Source organism: Colius striatus, chromosome 20, assembly GCF_028858725.1.
Source record: "Colius striatus isolate bColStr4 chromosome 20, bColStr4.1.hap1, whole genome shotgun sequence".
NCBI lineage: Eukaryota > Metazoa > Chordata > Aves > Coliiformes > Coliidae > Colius > Colius striatus.
Window position 1 is genome coordinate 5,140,027 of NC_084778.1, and position 19,281 is coordinate 5,159,307.

The 19,281-nt window shown below is 44.8% G+C and overlaps 1 protein-coding gene across 5 annotated transcripts in view; it reads left to right on the forward strand.

The window, feature by feature from the left end:
- YPEL2 (yippee like 2) overlaps positions 1 to 19,281 on the forward strand; it is a 36,664-nt gene that overhangs the window by 593 nt on the left and 16,790 nt on the right. For 2 of the 5 annotated variants that reach the window (XM_062012474.1, XM_062012475.1), the window contains exons 2-3: positions 3,287 to 3,441; positions 11,799 to 12,111. In XM_062012474.1, coding sequence (XP_061868458.1) covers positions 11,995 to 12,111 — 117 coding nt within the window. In that variant the 5' untranslated portion in view covers positions 3,287 to 3,441; positions 11,799 to 11,994. Of the gene's footprint in view, positions 1 to 3,286; positions 3,442 to 6,269; positions 6,658 to 11,798; positions 12,112 to 19,281 lie in introns of those variants that run through there. The other 3 variants (XM_062012471.1, XM_062012472.1, XM_062012473.1) reach the window with 2 other exon arrangements.

Sequence of the window (19,281 nt, forward strand, 5' to 3'; positions counted from 1 at the left end):
CCGCCGGAGGAGCAGGGGATGGCCCTTCCTCGCACTCCGTCTTTCTTTAGCAAGTAAATACGTAATAAAACCCTGAAACCCCAGGTGAGGTCCGTGTCTGACACAAAGGTGTGCGGGAGGCTCTGGCTTAGGGCTGCAGGGAGAGGTACAGCATCCTCGGCCGGGTGCTGGGGACACCTGAACCGCTGCCAGCGCGGCCCGGGAGGCTGGCGGCTGCCCAGGGAGAAGTGCCCTGCTGCTGCTCTATTTACCAACACGGCTGCTGGAGTCCCTGGAGACCAGGCCTTTCCCAGCTGCAGGCTGTGGCTCTATGCTACAGGAGTGACATCATGCCTGGTGTGGCAAAAGAGAGATTGCAGGGCGCCTGGATCAGCCTGTAGAGACGGCATCCTCAACCCTGAGTGATGCTGGGCATTAAAGGCAGGCAGTTTCTGCGTTGAAACTGCTCCACTGCAGGGAGCAGGGGCAGCTCAGCTGGATTGTTGTGTTTCTTTCGCCTCTGGTTAAGGGTGTAGCAGCTTCCTCTTCTGCAGAGCACTCTACTGAGGTCCAGGCTCAGAAGGTGATGTGTCAAGGGTCCTTTATCCCATGCTTCTCTGCAGAAACTTCTGGGTGTGACTCAGAAGAGACAGATAAGTGTGAGATGACAGAAGTAGCCATGGGGCAAGCTATGGGTCTGTACGCTTAGATTTTAATACCGGTTTTTGAAGCCAAAAGAATCTGAAATGTTCCAGTTTAAAATGGGGTTTTAATGGTGAATCCTCACTCCCTTTCTTCAGAATTTACTGCAGTGGATCTGTCCCTGCGTGTCAGGGTTTTTGTCTCTGTCTTAAAATGCAGAACAAGGCAAGCCCATCAAATGAGTGTTCTTAGCTTGCAGACAGCACTTAAGCAGAGGGTGGGACAGTACACCTGCCTTCCTGATCCTGCCTTCTTCAGGGCCCACATGCTCCAGATAAGGGTTTTCTGCTAATGTGTTTATAATTACTTAAAGCTTATGCTGGATAGTCCAGAGAAGCCTCTGCTGAGCTAGGTGGTTGTAAACAAGCAGATACTGAGAGAGCTCTGCTCATAATCCATGAGAGGATTCTGCCTGGAGAGGATGCACTTGGTGACTTCATTCTTGCAGAGCACTCCCATCGATTTGATTTAGGATCTCATCATGTTGGGATCCACGCCTCTGGTTTCTTGTAAACATTGTTCGCTGTGTAACAGCAGTGCTTGAGCAGAGAACTAAAATACTTTCCTTTTCTCACTGGATCCTCGATTCTTGCTGAAAAAACATTTAAAAGCAAGCCTTGTGTGTTGAAGCTAAAGTTGGATGCTGGAGGGAGCAGAGACATTACTTTTGTCTGAAGGTGTCAAATCCTTGTCTCTTTTTTCCCCTCTTTTTAATTTTATTTCCCTTCCTTTCTCCTTTTTTCTCTTTGATTTGAAGCTTTTTTTTGCAGGTGTCTCTCTCACACTGCCAGGAGCAGAATAACTGGCAAACCTGTGTTGGTCACTGAGCTCCCTTGTGTGCTCTGGATCCACAGATTTTGAACAAGTAATTTCCTTTCTTTGCTGTTTGGTGTGGGTAGTTGAGTCAGGGTTGTGTTGAGGAAGACGGTGTCACTACCTGTAAATCCACATTCCCTCAAAGGCTCCTTGAGTCACGGATTGAATACGTGTGGCTGAGAGAGAATTTAATTAAGGAACTGGTCACTCTGGTGCAGGGCCTGACTAGCAGTTTAGAGAGCAGGAGCTCCTTCATCTAGTGTGGTACTACACAAGCTTTGGAAGGATTGCAGAGGAGTAAAGCCCATTTATTTCTTGTTCTTGCATCACAGCTTTGCCTTTGACCGTGTGTGTGGAAGCCTCTTGAAGAAACACCAATAAATCTGGGCTTTCATTGGGCTTCACTCATTAACTGGCAAACGTTTGTTTGCTTGAATTTAGGCAGTCCCTTCGTTAGAGGTCAGCCATGAAGTGTTAGAGCTTCAAGAGGGATCACCAAGCAGAGTGTGGAATGGAGAAATTGCAAGTTCCATTCTCTCAGCTGTCTGGAAGCTGATCAGTGATGTTCAAGGCAGAATGGTGTAGCAGAGTGTATTTATCACTTTGAAACCATAGCAAAATGCATAGCTTGCTTTTTTTCCCACTTCTTGACAGAAACCTGTAAGTTGGTCCATCAGGATGTTCTTCTCTCTTACTTGTTAATTAGAGATCTTGTCTTCTAGATCTAACCTCAGTAGCTAAAGGCTAAGGATGGGTTTCCTTTTCCTTCCAGAAGCTAAGGGGAGTCCATGGCAGAGAGAGACTGTTCTCACTCAAGGGCCTTTCAGTTCTTTAGAACAGATCTATAGGTGGTTCGTCAGCATGTCTGTTGGTGGTGTGATGCCAGTTGAGGGCCTGGATCTCTTTTGCCCCAAACAAAGACAGATTATAGTTGGTCTTCTTTGTGGGGGAAGAAACCAGAATACTCTGGGTGGGCTGCTGGGTCTGTTTCACCCTCCTTGTTGCCCTGAGAGCATCCTGCACAAAGTCTGGCAGTCAGTCCTCTCCCTGAGTATGTTTTCCACCGTATCTTACTTGCCTTTTTGTTCCTTGTTTGTCAGGGCAGGTAAGTGTCTTGCAGCACCTAAGCTGATTGTTCTTGCCTTCTGGCTCTGTGACCCTCTGTTCAGCAGCCATGTGTGATAGGCTTGGCTGGGGGTGTTTTCTCATGTGGGACGTGTTGGACATCGGGAGCAGCTTCGTCTCTGGTCTGGCCAAGCCACTTAAGGCTGCAGGAAGTAACATAATTAACGAGACTTAGTTGTCCCACATCTTGTACCTGACAATCTCAAGTCATTTGACAATGCTAATTAAAGCTAATCACACTCCCCTGTTTTTAGTAAATAGCTATTATCCCTGCTTCACTCTTGCTTGAATGAATGATAGTGCCAGGCAGTGTGAGTCACTGGTTATGGGAGTGCAACCTGTAAGAGCTGCCTTCCGGTCTCTGCTCAGACTTACACATCCACCCAGGGATCATTTCTTCTACAGCTGATCAGGTGTTGGTACAGCCTGTTAAAAGGTTTGATGTTTTGCTGACTCACAAAAATCTTTGCTTTTTTGAGTTGTCTTTTCATCTTTACTGCCATTGTGACTTGCACAGAACGAAGCTGCCAAGGTCGAGCAAAGGCTATTAAAAGTTTCAAAAGCTGAGGATGCTTTGAACTGTCCTTCAGAGAACTTTTTGATGCACTAAGAGAGAAGGCAGAGAGGTCTCCAAACTGCACTCTCTTCTCTTTCTCATTGGCAGTGACTTCATTACGGGCACAGAAACAGCACAGTGTGACAGGCATCGGTCAGCCGCAGAACCCTGGAAGATTGAAGTTTCACTGATGAAATGTTGCTAAAGGATGACTTGAGCAGTGTGTTATTAAAAACACATTGTCCAGCATCAGAAAAAAAAAGGTGGAGTTAATTATTAACTGTGGGGGGGGAATCTTAATGAGAATCCCAGGCACTCCCAGCTCAAGCCTGTGTCAGTAGGCACAGAGCTGTGAGAGGTGAGTCAGTTCATGTACCTTGGCAGTAACGTGCAGGCAAGTGAGGATATCCAGGAGGAGCTAATGGCAGAAACTGGCAAAGTAACAGCTGACTTGACCATCTTAACCTAGATTCAGTTATAAAGTATCTGTCGTGTGAGGATTTAAGCTGTAAATCTCCACCTGACTTTGTTCTCTTGACATATGTGTTGCTAAATCAAAGCCGGACAGATGATGACTGAACTGCCAGGGAGAATGTGTACCTTGTTAACATAGTAACTTGCATTAAAAATGTTACTGACAGAGGTTGGTCAGAATTCAACATCTTATCCTTCAGTTTCCTCAGAAGAAGACAGAAGTACAAGAGTAGAAACTGAAGTGGCTGCCTCTCCTGTGACAGATGTGCTTCTGGGCACTGCAAGGCTAGTTAAAAGATGCTCCTGGGAAGAACCCTCTGAGCAGATGGGTTTTGTGAGCAGATGAAAACTTACAGGATTTGACAAGAGGAGCTTGCAAATACTACGTCATGACAGGCAGCTGTGGCAGATCCTTCGTTCAGCTGCAAATGACTTTAGGATATTGGAAGGATCCTTGCAATAGATAAATGTTCTCACTGTGTTCCCTGTGTCAGTGCTCAGCCTTTATCATGGAAACAGATGATCCATCCAGCAAACCAAATTAATTGAATCCTAGTCATACCTACATTTACCAAAAAGGAAGATAACAGAGCAGTGTAAGGAGTAGCAAAGAAATGGGATGAAATGAGGTTATTTGGGCCATCCTACAATTAAAACAAATGAAGAAGAGAAATTGGAGAGTTGAAGAGTGTTTCCATTTTGTCAGTAATTGGTCAGTTAAATGGGAAGATTTTTTTGCTATGACTTTAGTTCAGATTTATACCAAAGGTGAGGGTCTCCTTTCATTTTGTAGAAGTCTGTGTGTGCGTAGTACTGGTAAAGTATGATGCCCTCAGTCTATGGCTCCAGATGCAACCATCACGTTGAGCACAAAGCTTTCTTCAGCAGAAGGATGAGTATGAATTGCAGAGCTCCCTTGTTCAGTGTGCTGGAGCCATTGCTGTTCTCCTGCTGGTGTGTATCGTACCAGCTTGGCCAATTCAGCTGAAGGACTGTTCTCCCACTGCGGGGGATGCTGGCGTGAGCTTTCACCAAGTGTAGAGGAGGAAATAGTCACTGGTGTTTTAAATTAGTTCAGCTTGCAGGTTTTGTTTATTTGTGGCACAAGTGGGATTTGCTGGGAGAGCAAAAGCACTGGCTTGTTTCAAATTTCCCCTGGCCCAGTGTGGTGCTTTGCTCCATGTCCTGTGTTTGTGACGTGCACTGGCCGCTGCTGTACCTGCTCTTAATTCATCTGTGATGGACTGTACCTGCAAAGCAAAGGTGGGCAGCTTGCAGATAGAACACTTACCATACTGCTTCTTATCAGCAGCACAAGCTCTGCTGTGTTGGAAAGATATTGCTGCCAGGCAACTCGCAGGAGAGTGGGAAGAGGATTCAGCCCAGGGTGTCAGTCATTCCCTGCTTGAGGATGGCTCTTGTGGTCTGTGCTCATGTACTTTTGGAGACAGGCCCAGAGAAGGTGACAGATTTTGAAGGCAACCCTGAGAGGTGATGTCTGTCCTAGCTGTCCTGTGCCTTTTGAGATGGCATTCTAAAGGGAGAATTTGGTGAATGTTTCCACAAGGGTTTCCCTTTCCTGCTTCTCAGCAGTGCCTGCCTGGGTTGTTTTGAGCAGCACACTGTGTTCTGAATTGCGGGGAGAGACGAGTTTGCAGCTCTGGCACTACAGGTTCTGAGCCCAGCCTTTAGAACTGCAGATCAAGTCAGAAGGTTCTGGTGATCATCTGATATTGTCTGCAGCCAGGAAAGAAGCCTCTGTACCATCCTCACTGTGTTGCTTTAACCCGTGCTTGCTCTTGCCAGCTGTAGTTCAGAACAAGGAAGCTTTTCCTTGGAACACAGGAGTCCTCTGGACTGGCTTCTTGCCACACAGTTGCCCCTGAGAACCTGGAAATGCCCTGATATGGAAGCTGCCTATTGCAAAAAAACAATAGATGAAACTTTACCATTGTATTTAATCTCCAAATTGACAGAAAAGAAATGAACTGTGTAAAAAAACTTGCTATGGACGAATAGTGTAGAGTGGCAAACCTAGACAGACCCAAAAGGGAGCTTTAAAGATTTGCTGATTGTTCCTTTTAAGTTTCAACTCATATTGATGTACCTTCTGTGTCATCTTTGTAGAAAGCCTATCTGACAGAGAGGGACCAGGACATTTGTGGTATGAGAGCTGAGTCTACTTTTGATGAGAAGAGTTGTGATAGAGCAGAGACTGACATATTGCCTTTTTAAAACAAAGAAAAGAAGAAAGAACCAAGCAACTAAACCCAACCTTTAAAACGTGGTGAATTGCAGTGACAAGTTTTGAGAGGTTTGGTATTGATAGCTGTTCAGCAGAATAGTAGCACTGATGTTTTTCCTGACAGACTGGCTGTGGTGTGTGGAGTGTGGCAGATCCAATGTGGCTGCTGGGGTGCCTGTCCCTGAGCCACCCGTGGCCAGAGAACCTTCAATTGCTTTTTGCTGAATCTTTTTAATGCCCTCTAGTGGTTACCTGGCAGTTGTCTGCAAAACTGCCATCAGTGTTGCCTTCATCCATCCATATCTGTTTTCTCACAATTGTAAAGTGCTTCCCAGGAGTGAAGGATGCTGTCTCCACTGTGCAGAAGAGAAAACCAGGCCCCACAGGAGTGAAGTGGCTTGCTAGGAGATATCCAAAGGAATACAGGGGGTTAAATTCCTAGTACTTCTAGTCAAAGGTGGTCTCAGTGAGAAACCTGCTCCATACTATTATTTATAACCCAATTATATCCGTGTGTGTCTGATAAAAGCAAGTTCAGAGGATTCCTGCTGTCCATCTTACACCATTTCTCCTGTTTTGCTGTCTCCAAGGACTCATGGGGTTTGGAGGATGAGCTGAAGGACCTCAGACATTAGAGGACACTTGGTTCATGTATCAGTGATGACTTTTGTTGGTCGTGCTGGTACTGCTGAGCTGCAGGCAGTGTCATCAAGTGTTTGAAATCAGTGCATTTCAGAAACTTGATACTGAAGGAGTAAAGGTACATTGTGTACGCCCATGTGCTATTTAAACTCTGCTCTTGGCTTTCCCTTGTGTTCCCTGTTTAAATTCAGGATGTTCATCCTTTCTTTCAGCAGCTTTCCTGATGTACATCCTACCCTCTTACCTTCAGGTAGTCTGGCTTCATCTTTTCCAAAGCTGTTGCAGTCCTTTTTGGTAGTGAGGATTTGCAGAGCTGCCCCAAACCAGCCTATTTTGTTGTGTTACTACGTCATCAGAGTATGAAAGCTCTTTAGTTGTGCCAGATGTCACTGAGAGTTCAGCAACTGACACTCTGACATAAGTTTTATTCCATAGAGGAGACTGGCAAAACTGGACATAAAACTTAGACTCCAATTTCAGCACATCACCTTAGAGACTAGCCTTCCTGTTTCAAACTGCAGCACGTTAAGCATCATGAATGCAGTTGTCAGGTTGAGAAAGCCCTGGTAAGTGTGCTTACCTCAAGCATTTTCTTAGACTCATGCTAAGAACCTGGAGCAACAGTTTGTGGCCCTGTAGAAATGGAAAGCTCTCCAAAGCCAATGCCTCTTGTCCTTTCATTGCACTTGGCATAAGTACATCTCTAGCTCTTTCTATATTAATGAGAAGAGGCACCAAAGAAGAAAGGCTGAGTTTCTGAACAGATGGATATTTTTCAGAGCTTCTACAGGCAGCTTTCTGTGGCATTTGCTATGTTCTAATAAGTATTTAAGAGACTAAAGTTTGTCTTAAAAATCAAGTAATCCCCAAAGCAAGCCCTCAGACCCAACAAACCTGTTGTTTGTCCTGCCAGAGTGAATGGGGATATTTGCATCTGAGCTGCATTGCACATGGACTTTCATGCAAAATTAGACTTGAGAGTGATGGTTTTTGTTCTCTGCTCTTGTGGCATGTGGACTTGTACAAGCACTAGCCTTGTCTGGCAAGTGTTTGGCACGAACCTGGTGTTTCTCCTCTTTCTGTTTCCTGAATTGCTAACAGCTTCATGGGAAAAGGAGCTGTTGAACAGGTGGAGGGGGAATACTGAACCAAAAAATTGTTTGAATGGCAAAATGTGTCATGATGTTTCCTTTGTGGAGGTGGAATCTGCTTCAGACTTAGCAGGGTTAAGCTGAGTGGCCCTAACGCACACAGGGCATTCAGCTGATTCTCCCACAGCCACAATAAATGACTTGGGAAGCTTTTCCTCTAGAATTCTTTCCTTTTGTCTAAACCAGTCTTCTGACTTCTCATGAAGTAATTAAAATCAAGGTGCAGAGGTTTTTGCTCCATTGACTTGAGTGTGTTCATCCCAGAGAGAAATTTCTCTTGAAGAATGATGGAAGAAAAACACTGGCTGATGTTACTGGTGGGTGTTTGTCACTCTGACAGTACTGGGCAGGAGAATCAAGTAATCCAAGGTCCCTAAAGCTACTAACTGTGCTCGTAAGAATGCATTTCCTATTATTTTGCCCTCCTCTCCCTTGCTATGATGACAGAGCTGTTGGTAGACAGCACACACAAGAGATCAGACTGTCAGGCTGAATGCTGAATGCAGGTGATGCCTTTATGAAGCTGAGGCTACCATATATGAACTTCTCTGAAGTTTTTCTCAAGGCAGTTTCATACCTTGGTTACCCACTAAGATCTTAGATCACAAATCTTTGTTCAGTTTGGTTTGCCTTCTCAACACAGTACTGAGAAGAGGAATTGCAGTTAATCTGTGTCCTGATATCATCTCACTTGAATGTGTTTGGGGTTTTTTTTATCCACTTCTAAAAGGTCAAATGATTTTGCTGATGTTGAATGTGTTATGAGGTCAAATAAATGAATGCTTACAAAATGCCTTTGCAGAAAGCTATATGCAGCAGATAATTCCTGCCTCTGTGTGTGTGTGTTCATTTTCCTGGTAGATAAATGCAGTTGTAATATTCCTGGTTTACTTGTTACTCTAGAGCATTAATACTCAGGAGAACTGGGCAGAGAGGGCTCAACAAACAACAAATTAAGGGATTACTCCTATATTCTTCTAGTTGGGTATCACTTATGTCTCTATTTGGCTTTGAGGTTGCCTTTGGACTGCTTTCTCCAGCTCTTGTGTTGCAGTGCTAGGCAGCTGATAGAACACTAATGTTTGGCACAGCAGTATGGGAGGAGAGTAGGAAAACTTGTGGTTGGTATATCTATCCATGCTGAAGAAGAGAACAGAGAGGGAGTTTCACCATTTCATTACAAATGAATGAGACCTAAGGTTTAGACACAGTGTGGTTTCTCATTCAGAAATTGGGTGAAGTGATTGCCAGTCCTTCCTTGCACTTTCCTCCAGATGGTAATCTGTTTCTTTCAGACAGAGCTTGGTGTTTTGCCTCGGAATCCGATTGCACTTGGCCTGAGGAAGAGCACACTTAGTCTTCTGCTTCCGTGCACTTGGTGGACAAGGCACATGGCTCACAAATTCCAGCTTCTGAGATCTGTTACAGCTGGGCTATAGCATATCAGCTGCTGAATCAAGGGCTTGGAATTTGGGGCTGGTTCCGTTGTCTTGTGACTGTCAAGGTTGGCACTTGGGTAGTTCAGAAAGGCTTTTACTTACATCTAATCAGCATAAAATAAGGAAGGTTTCTGCTTTGTATTGCATCTTGTTTCTGCCCTGTGCAAACTTCAGGTTCAGTCCTCAGAGTGCTTCTTGCTTTGGAGGGAAAAAAACCACACTAATGCAAATCCAACTCAGTTTGACAAAATTCTGGTGCATGTGATGAAGTGGGGCAGGTTGCAGGTGAAAACCATCTGATTTCCCTTCCCTGATTAGTGTAAAAGACAAATCTTGCTAAAATGCAGAGATGTAGCTGTGTACCAAACAGTGCACAGGCAGTCTGCTTAGCTGCAGGTTGGCCAGATGAATTCCTGGCTGGAGCCCTTTTGACTGAACCAGGGGAGCTTTAGTTCCTAACAAGCTGGGAAGTCAGCCTTTCTGTGTCAGGATGGCTCTTCCAAAGCTCTCTCTGTAACTTTAATTGAAAAAGATTAATCTGATTAGGTAGTGTTTGCAAAGAGCTTTAAGGATGACAAGTGCTATGTAAGTGCTGACTGTTATGATCATGATCAATGTGCTTTATCAGCTGTTTGCTGGATGAGTAAGACACTTTTTCTTTCCCCATTTGGCTGTAAGGGAGCTGCCTTCTGAAACATTTTCCTTCTGCTCCCCAGCAAAACCTGTTGTCTTACTGGTGTCTGCCTCTTGTTGAGCACTGTGTATGGTTGGAATACAATGCAGCTTTGCACCAAGTGATGCCCTTGTGAGCCTGTGACAGCCCTGCAGCATAGTGCTTGTACTGGAAAGCTTGCAGGTAGCGTGCCTGGCTTTCAGGGATTGGCCAGCTGGCAGTAGATTCAGTGGGTAATGCTTTCAGAAACACTAAAGCAATTTGGATACCTCAAATCTTCTATTTAAGCCATGACAAAAAGACTTAGGAGCAGAAGTGTTGAAGACAAGGCTTTCCATAAGTGGTGCTTTGGTACCTAAGCAACGAGGTTGTTTTGCAGATCTGATCACACGTGAGGCTTCCCTCAAACAGCAGCACTGGAGTCACACTCTGGTTTTTGTTGTTGTTTTCAATATGACTTGGATAGTGTTGAAATCCTTCTGACTGATGCTAACACTGGGCAGACCAGATCCTCTAAATGTGTTTGGGTTCTTCAGGACTGCCTCCTACGACAGTGTTCTTGGGTCTAGCCTTCAGTTCCCCGATTTCCAGCCTGCTGTTTTGGCAGTTTCCTCAGCAAGCCAGAGTTGTGTATTTCCTCAGCATCTCTGCAGCATACCGTGGGCTGGACATGTGGCTGGTGCTCTGAGCAGCAGCAGAGCCAGCTTAACACACAAACTGCAGGGAGCTATTTTAGTAGCGTAGCCACGTAGTGACCTGGACTGGCTTTATTCTAACCTGGAAGATTATCTGCTGTGCTTCAGATGAGTTTTTCATACCGACTTAGAGACCTGCTCTTAAGCTCTTGTGCTTTTCTGGCTTGTCCACTTCAGAAATTTCCATTGCAGGTCAAGTGTAGGGGGTTTATTCCCTGCTTTGGGGGTGTGTGTGTGTCATTCCAGCGTTTGATACACAAAGAGCAGACTCAAACTGAACAGAATCACACATTTTATGGAAAGGAAAATGTTCATGGGAGAAGCAGCCAGAGTTCATGATTAATTTCTAGAGCATGCACGCACACCGTGGATCAGGGAGGGAGGGGAGCTGCTTCCTTTATCCTTGATGCTTCTTCCATCTTCAAAAGAACTATTTGTAGCTGCTAAGCCCTTATAGGTGTGTGATCTGAAAAAGTGATTTCTGCCAACAGAAAAAGAGAGCCAGACTTGAGCTGCCTTGCAGGTTCTGTCAGATGATGGTGGATAGTAAAAAGGTGCTTCCATCCTGAATAGGACTTTTAACTATCCCTTGCTATCAAGAATAGCCTTTGGAGGCTGTTCTCGCTTTGGTTGCTGACAGATGTTTCAAGTTAAAAAAATATACTAGAGTGCAGTTTATAGAGTACCCTCAGAGTTTGCAGGGAGTTATAAAGAGATTGTGATGAAGTAATCCTCCATTTCCCATGTGGAAACTAGGACAGAATGGAGAGAAGAACTGGTTTGGTGACTTAACCTTCTTGGTGGCTGAGGAAACCCACCTCCAGCTCCCAGCTTTCCTGTGGGATTCTGGGCTGTCACATCAGTGGGTCACAGAGGCAGCAGCTGACAGAGCTGGCTGTGGGTCCTGACTGTCTCTCTAGCTAACAGAGAGCTTCTCCAAAGGGTGGTAGAGTTGGACTTTGGTATGTGCAGTTCCCTGGAGGTGTCTGGGAGACTGGGCTTGATGGAAATCACCGGCCTTATCATCTTTGCACCTTTGTAGTCATTTCCAACCCCATTAAGTGCTGGAAGAATGAATAGAGATTGCAAGATTGGAGAGATAGGAAGATGGTAGATAACAGAAGCAGGAAGATGCCAGAGCAGTGAGTCAGTGGCTGAGCTGTGAATAAAGCTCCATCCTCCTTGATCTAATCTGCAGACATCACACCTGTCTCCTGACTGCTCTGACTCTGCGCTCTGATCATCCTGTGGGCCACCTTTGTGAGCTGACTGTTCCATCTCTGTTCTTTTTATGTACACAGGTTGGTGTGAAGCCCCCCATTCCCTCTGCCCTAAGTCTGTTCCTCTGAAGCCTCACCAGCGTGTGGAGCCTGCCCCACACCCATCACCTGCCAAACCACGGCCTTTACCTGTGTGTTCCGGTGTTTCCCGTGCGACCCGTCCTGCGGGAGTGCCTCCTGGGCCACCCCAGAGTTCACCCAGCGCTCCGTGGCTCCAATGGTGAAGATGACAAGGTCCAAGACTTTCCAGGCATATCTGCCTTCGTGCCACAGGACCTACAGCTGCATCCACTGCAGGGCTCATCTCGCCAACCACGATGAGCTCATCTCCAAGGTAGGTGCCCGACCTGACCCGCAGGTGCTGGGCTTTGCATGGCAGGTCACTTGCTCTGGAACTGCCTGGCCTTAACCAGTGCTGCAGTTTTGCTTTGGGGAATGGACTCTCAGCCTAAAGGAACTGTGTGTGAGCTGACTTTCTATTTTTCCCAAGTGATCTTGAAAATAGCTGCAGGGTACAGGTTTCCAGATCTGGGCCTCTGGAGTGCTTACAGGTGGTCTGTCTCTTCCCATGATCCTGCCTCCTCCTTCTCATTTCCAGCAGGACTGCATAAATTACCTTCCTGATAGTACTACTTCATGTATATGCATGTCAGCATAGCCAAAGGGTTGTTGCATGCTTGTGACTTGGAGGCAAAGTGTCTGGAGATGTTCTCTGTGTTAAACTCCAGGCTGTACCAAGCGACTACACTAAGGCCCATACTTAAAAGGAAGGTTGTCTGATGCAAGACAGCTTCCCAAAGATGGATGAGTTGCTGCTCAGACCCTTGTGGTTTTTTTGCCAGCCTAACAAGACACTTTGCAGTGAAGAAGCAAGGGATGGATGGTGGAGTGGGGTCTGAGTGGAGGAGGGTGGAAGAATTTTGTCCTGTTTTGTGATGTGTTGATCACAAGAAGGACCTTGTGGATAACCTAAATTAAAAGCTTTCAGTGCCACTAAGTCAGGAGCCTTTGCTGCAGAGGGAGCAGGCCAGGAAGAGGATCTTTTGCAAGTGTGAAAACTAAACTTTCTTGGAGTGTTTGTTGGAGCCTGCAGTGCCTGGCTGTGGTCAGGCATCAAGTTTCCAGGTTTTGACTGCCTTGGCAATCAACTGTTCCATAAAGTTTATTCAGCTTATAAAATTTGTGTTCAGAAAAAACAGCCACACCATCAGATTTGTTAGCTGAGGTGAGGAAATTGCCCTGTGAGCTCTGCGTGTGTGCGTGCACAGCTTAAACCAGTTCAACTTCTTAGAGCAGCCTTGAGAGAAGGGCCAGGATCACCATGGATAGAGGTGCTCTGCTTGTTAGAAAGTGTGTAGTGCTTCCCCTCGTGCCATTTGCACAGAAAAGATTAGAAGGTGTCACCTTGCATCCATCATTACAAGGCTGACAGCAGCTGTGGAGGTGCTTTGGGATTCTTTGTGTTGCTGCTCAGACCTGTTGTCTTCTGTTGGAAACAGTCTCCTTCCTTTGTCTCTTGGTCATTGTCTCTTGATGTGTACCTTTGTGATGTCTCTATGCCAGACAACTGGCACTGAATATTCAGATATGAATAATGCTGATTGCAGACTGCTACAGTTGTGTTTGTTTCTGAATAGACAGGCTATCACCCCTGAGTCGTTCTAGGCCTTGTGGGGACTCCTCTTGTCTGGTACAATTGCAGTGGCTTTGAAAGAGAAGAGGATCACACTTTTCCTCAACAGAAAGAAGTTTTGAAATGTAAATGTCAACAGCAGCCTGTGCCCAGGTTTGGATGTGAAACACATTCAGTGTCTTTGATCAGCTGTGTGACTTGAGGTTCCTGTGCTCAGCTGAGAGACGCGTCTGTAAAAGGGAGCAGTAGGGACACACAAGTTGCTTTACTGGATAAACAAGGAGGCCTGTTTCACTTATTGTTTTTATGATAGATTAGAGTTTTTGCTCAGATTTTCTTTGACATAGCTGGTCCCCAGCCAGGGAGAACACAAGGCTCTGTATTCTCAGTGGTTCCACCTTTGACCCTTCCTTCCCCTCCTCCTTCCCCTTCTCCTTCCATGACCATGTTCCTTCTGATCCTCTGTGTAATGCAGCCAGCTTTGCAGGTGAGTAGCTTCCAGCAGGCCAATGCCAGTGCTGCAGACTGCTTGGAATTTGAGCTTCCAGCCATTGAGGCATACAGAAACTGCCCAAGAATGCTGACTGCTAAAATGCTGACACAAGAGGGAGGGTATGAAAGCACACCATGAGGCTGTGGGTATTGAATCATGGAAGTATCTGTATCAGCTGCACTGTGCTGTGGTGCTTGTGTTTGCTTGTCTAAAAGTTCATTGTAGCCTATGCTGTAAATCTGTTGGTAAGGGAAGGGTCTTGGTGTTGGTATCTCATTGCTGATTGAGCACTAGTGGGTCATACAACTTGAATGCAGAGTGTTTGGGGGTTTGGGTTTTATTTCTCAGAGTTATAAACCTTGATAAGATACATTCTTTGTATAATTGAAAACCTTATAAAAGTAATTGTGCAATCATAATTTGTACAACTGGCTATTAAACTGAGAACAGAAGGGCAATTCTTGCCTCAAGGGGTTTCCAATATGTGTGGAAACTTTCTCAGGCAAACTTAAATAGTCATCTTTTTATCTGTTTGAGTTGGGTTTTAAACATCTCCCTGAGGCCTTCTGCAGTCCTTTTATCACAGCCTTGTATTAGCATCTGAGAAGCAGGCAGTGCAACTGCCATGCTTGTTTTCCATGTGAAAACGTGGCAACGGAAGGAAGAGACAAGCAGTGTGAGGTTTGAAAAGGGAGTGGGAGATTCTGTCAAACTGGAGTGTTTCTCAGTCTGCAGTGTATCTCATCTTGAACCTGACTGTGTCACTTTAATCAAAACAGCCCAAATGACAGCATCTTTGGAAACGTTCCCCAGAAAACAGGCTTTTATGTAACAGCAGGGTGTCGGTGATTTGGCTTGATGAAATTAATTCCTCTGTTCCTTTTGCCTCGAGTTGTGCAGAGACCACAGGAGAGCTGTGCTGCTTTGCATGCCATGAGCTTTTAGCTCCTTTGGATACACACAAATTGCAGCATTGGCTCATGCCGTTGGCTGAAGCACAAACTGGAGCTCAGTCCCAGTATTGTTCTGTGTCAGTCCATGCTTTATTTCCCTTCATCTCCAAGTTTCCCCTCTTAGCCCTTCAGCACCAGTGTTAACTTACTTTGACTTCAAAGTGTTTTGCCAGGACGGGGTATCCAAAACTCTTTGACAAACATGCCTTGGCAGGACAGTTTTTGCTTTCTTTCCTACTCAAGGAAAACCTCATGCATTAAAATGGGTGGAAGGTTTCTCAATAAGCCATTGCTATTTAAAGAAAATAATCAATGCTGAGGCTTTTAAGAATACCCAAAGCTGTTAGATGAAGCCAAGTACCAAAATGTTGCCTCCTTCCTTACTTGGCCTTTTATCTTCTGCAGCCCTTGGGAGAAAGTAGTTTAGTGTGTCTGATTTGTAATGAGAGCTAAATTGTGGGTTGGATTGTCTGGCCAAGAAAGGTCTTATTGACTTAGGAAATATAAGGTGATCAGATAGATTGGGTGGAGTGAGTAACTAGTTTTCCTTGATGTGTTCTTTTGGTGTCTGGGTTAGCGTGAGTAGAGCTTCTTGTTCCCTTATAGCAATGCATCATTTAAAAACCTGTGCCAAATTTAGTACATACTTGTGTTTCATTGCTTTTTCCAATGTCTAAGTGGATTGAGACTTTGGGAAATCAGCCTTGCCCTGCAACAGATTCCTGTGTGACCTTCAGTGAAGTCTTTGTTCCTCCTTTCCCTACCTGTACATTTGAAATGCTGCTTTGTCCAGCCTGCTTGGAAGATAAAGCTTTGGAGCAGGTACTGTCTGCTGTTAGGAGTTAGTACAGTGTGTCCTAATGCTCTTTGGCTTTAATGTAAAAACAAAAATCCCATGCCAGCTGACTGTACTTAAAAAGCATATTTCAATGCTTTCCAATTGCCAAAAAACAAGCAAAGGATTCTTGTTGCTACAGTTATCCTTCCCAGGCCCCACAGCCCATGGTTTTGAGAAAGTTTAACAAAGATATGTGTTTGATAATCAATGGTGGCAGGACATCACCAGGAAGAAGACAGAGGGGCTTTTCTTGAGAGATGTGCCTTCTGCATCATTTTCTAGTGGGGCCTGTGGGAACAAATCACAGGATACACGTTCAACACTGTATCTGAGGAAGAGGAAAGATGCTGTGGTGCTGGTTTCTACCTACTCTGTTTGAATTCATATGTACCTGGTAGCCAGTAAAAAAGGATGAGAACACTATCAGAAAGATCCAGGCCCAACACAGCCATGTTAGCATCTTGGTTGATGACTTTTTTTTTTGCCAGTGAGCAGTAATTCAGCAGAAATGTTCCTGATTATGGAAATATCCAGAGAATGTCTTGTGGGCGTCCTGCTGTTTCTTTCTTTTTCATGAATTACTGTGATCCAACTGCTAAACATTATGCAGTGATGTATCCTCTGAAGTTAGCCTAAGGCTTGCTGAGGAGGTTTAATGTTTTCCTTTGATGTCTGTATGGGACCCTTAGTGAACGTGAATGTGGAATCCTTCAACATAAAAGGCTGCAGTTCCTCCAGCAAAGAGCATTTAGGGAAAATGGAGAAGTTGTGTGTGCCTGCCTTCCTCAAATGGGGTTGGATTGTTAGCTGGGAAACTCTTAGAAGCTCTTTTTTCTGTCTTCTCAGACAGGAGTTGTGAGGTCTATAAGCAAATCATTGTGGCCTAGCTTTTTCCCTGGCTACCTAGGGAAAGCTGCTGGAGTCTGAGCTTGTTGCTACAGCAGCCTTTTTGTGAGCTTTATGGCCCACCAAAAGCATCAAACTCTGCTCCACGTTACAGCTGGGGAATCTTACAAGAGTCTGAAACTTTTGGTGCTGGCTTTCACATAAATTGGGGAATAATTCAGCCACTTTGAAGCATTTGGTGCACCAAAATGGGTGAAGTAGGCAGCAATTGTTGGCCTTTTTTTTTCTTTCTTTTGAGCATATGGGCAAGGCAGTGTGTAGTATTCTTAGTGCTTCTCATAAACCAGCTGATATTTGAATGTCAGTTCACCTTGAAGACATGAGGTTATTGCTGGGTGGGGAGGAGCATGCACACAAGCTAAAAGAATAACCCTAAAATGATTCTGTGGTTGTCTCAAAACTTTGATCAGATGGAAAAAGAAAGAGGCATTTAATAAGTGCCCAAGAGCAGTCCAGTGATAATCCTGCTTTTCTATCATAAGAAAAGACTTGTGTGTGGGGTGAGGTGAGTATTCTCTTCCTATGGGTCAAGTTTTTGCTGTTTTTCATTACATGGAGTTTCTCCTTACTTTAAAGGCAGAGCTTGCTTCTTCCCAAGTAGGAATCTACCTGCCTGGCTTCACAGTGATGAACTCCTGTGGCCAGGAGGAAGTATCACATCATCACATCTGACCTCTGGGGCATGGGCCAGTGGATTTCTTCATGATTGGAGCATGTCTTGCAGAAAAAGCATTTAGTCTTGATTTGAAGGCTTCCAGAGGGAAAATTCACTGCTCCCCTTGGTCATTTTTTTCTAGTGGTTAATGATCCTCACTATTAAAAATCAGAGACTCTGAATTTAGATTTATCTGGCTTGTGCTTCCCATCATGGACCATTATTTTACTTCTTTTACTGCCAAAATAGATCTATTGTGCCCGTTATTTCTCCTTACAGCATACAGTAACCAAGGTCACTCTTGATTTGTCATGGTGCAATGTTATTTTTTCCACTTCTGTATCATTTTTGTGGTTCTCTTCTGCGTCTTTACATTTCAACATCTTTTTAGGAATGGAAACGGGGCTGGTCTCATTGTTGCAGCCTCAGGCTCAGCAGCAACATCTTTACAGCATAAAGATTTCATAATTGTATTAGTCTTACTGGCTCAGCACTGCATGGTAAGCTGCTGTTCATTTATTTGCTGTTAGCTCTTTATGCAGCAGCTTTATCAATTTTACCCACGTTTGTAGAAGCTGTCCAGTAGCTTTTGGATCGTGCTTTTCAGCTCGTGTTCCCTAGTGAATTGTCACTTTTAGGTATTATTCAGAGCTCTTTCTTAATTGCAAGTACTGCTAGAATTCAAGCAGTTCTGTGAGAAGTCAGGTTTCAGACTTCCCATTTCAGTGCTGTGAACTTGTGGTATCTTGTAGGTCTTGACTGCTGTGAAGTTTAAGTTTAAATAAGGATTAAAAGGACTTCAGCTCTCAATAGGACAATCCAAGCTGTTAAATGGGAGCCTTTTCCTTCTAGTGTTGTGACCAGGAGATTGAGTGTTGCTTAGGCAGAGATGAACTATTGGAATCAAACTCATCCCCAGGACCTTTATGAGGCAGATTGGTGTTTGCTGTCCTTGCTTTTGCTGGGCTGTGTTGCAGCAGGGGAACAGCTCCCATAGGCTGTCACTGGAGTACCTCACATTAGCTCTGAGCAGCCTTTGTTTGAGAGGGGATAAACAAACAAAAATGCCCTTTACAGGCAAAAGTCAGGATATGAAATCTGAGTGGTGTAATGAGTATTTGTAGTAGCTCTTCCATAGTACACCTACCTAAATTAGATCTTTCTGCCCTGTGCAGTTGCTTCCTCTGGGGTTTACCCTACAAGTCACTGTGTTCCCTCAGTTCCTACTGTCTGTACTGGGATGTGAAGACAGTCAGGATCAGGGCTCTTATTTAGTCAGGATGTGGTTGTTTCACAGAAGCAGCCCAGGGTAATTTGTACCTCCTTGTATAATCATGTTTATACAGCAATTAGTTGCTATGTGATTTTAAAATATTTCCTTCTGTTCCAACAAAGACGAAGAAGCAAAAAAGATGAAACAGTTCAGAAATCCCCATCAGGGAGCAGGGACAGGGTACAAATGGATTTCTCTAATCCATCACTTTCTTGAAGGAAATAACTCTCCTTTCATCTGCTGCTTCCTCTGCCTTAGAATTGATGACCTGGGCATAAATAAAATATCCTCCCCATTTGTTATCCAGGGAACTGCCAGAGCTGGAGAGGATAGTGAATCATCAAGGGTTTTGCTGCAAGTGCTGCATATCCTGAACCACTGGAGCATAGAGTTGGTCAGGTCTTGAGCTTTCCTAGGTTTGCTGAGTGTTTCAGTGGTTGGCCCTTGCAGTTGGAAGAGGAGGAAATGCCAGCAGGCTCGGAGGCTGGCTGGTGGGGTGAGTTGTCTTATGAACTTCCCCTGCATGTGTACTTTTAATCTGATTTATAGTTGTAAAAATGAGCCCAGGGAAAAAAAGAGTCTCTAAACTCTGAGACCTCTGGTTTGAGGTGCAACTTAGTCACACACACACATGAGTGTGGGGGCCACACAGAGCAGGCTTCGTCACCTTCTACACCTTGGAAAGAAGGCTCCAGCTTCTCAGGAAGGGTCTCTTGTGATATTTTCTGTTGCAATCTCATGCTTCACATCTGT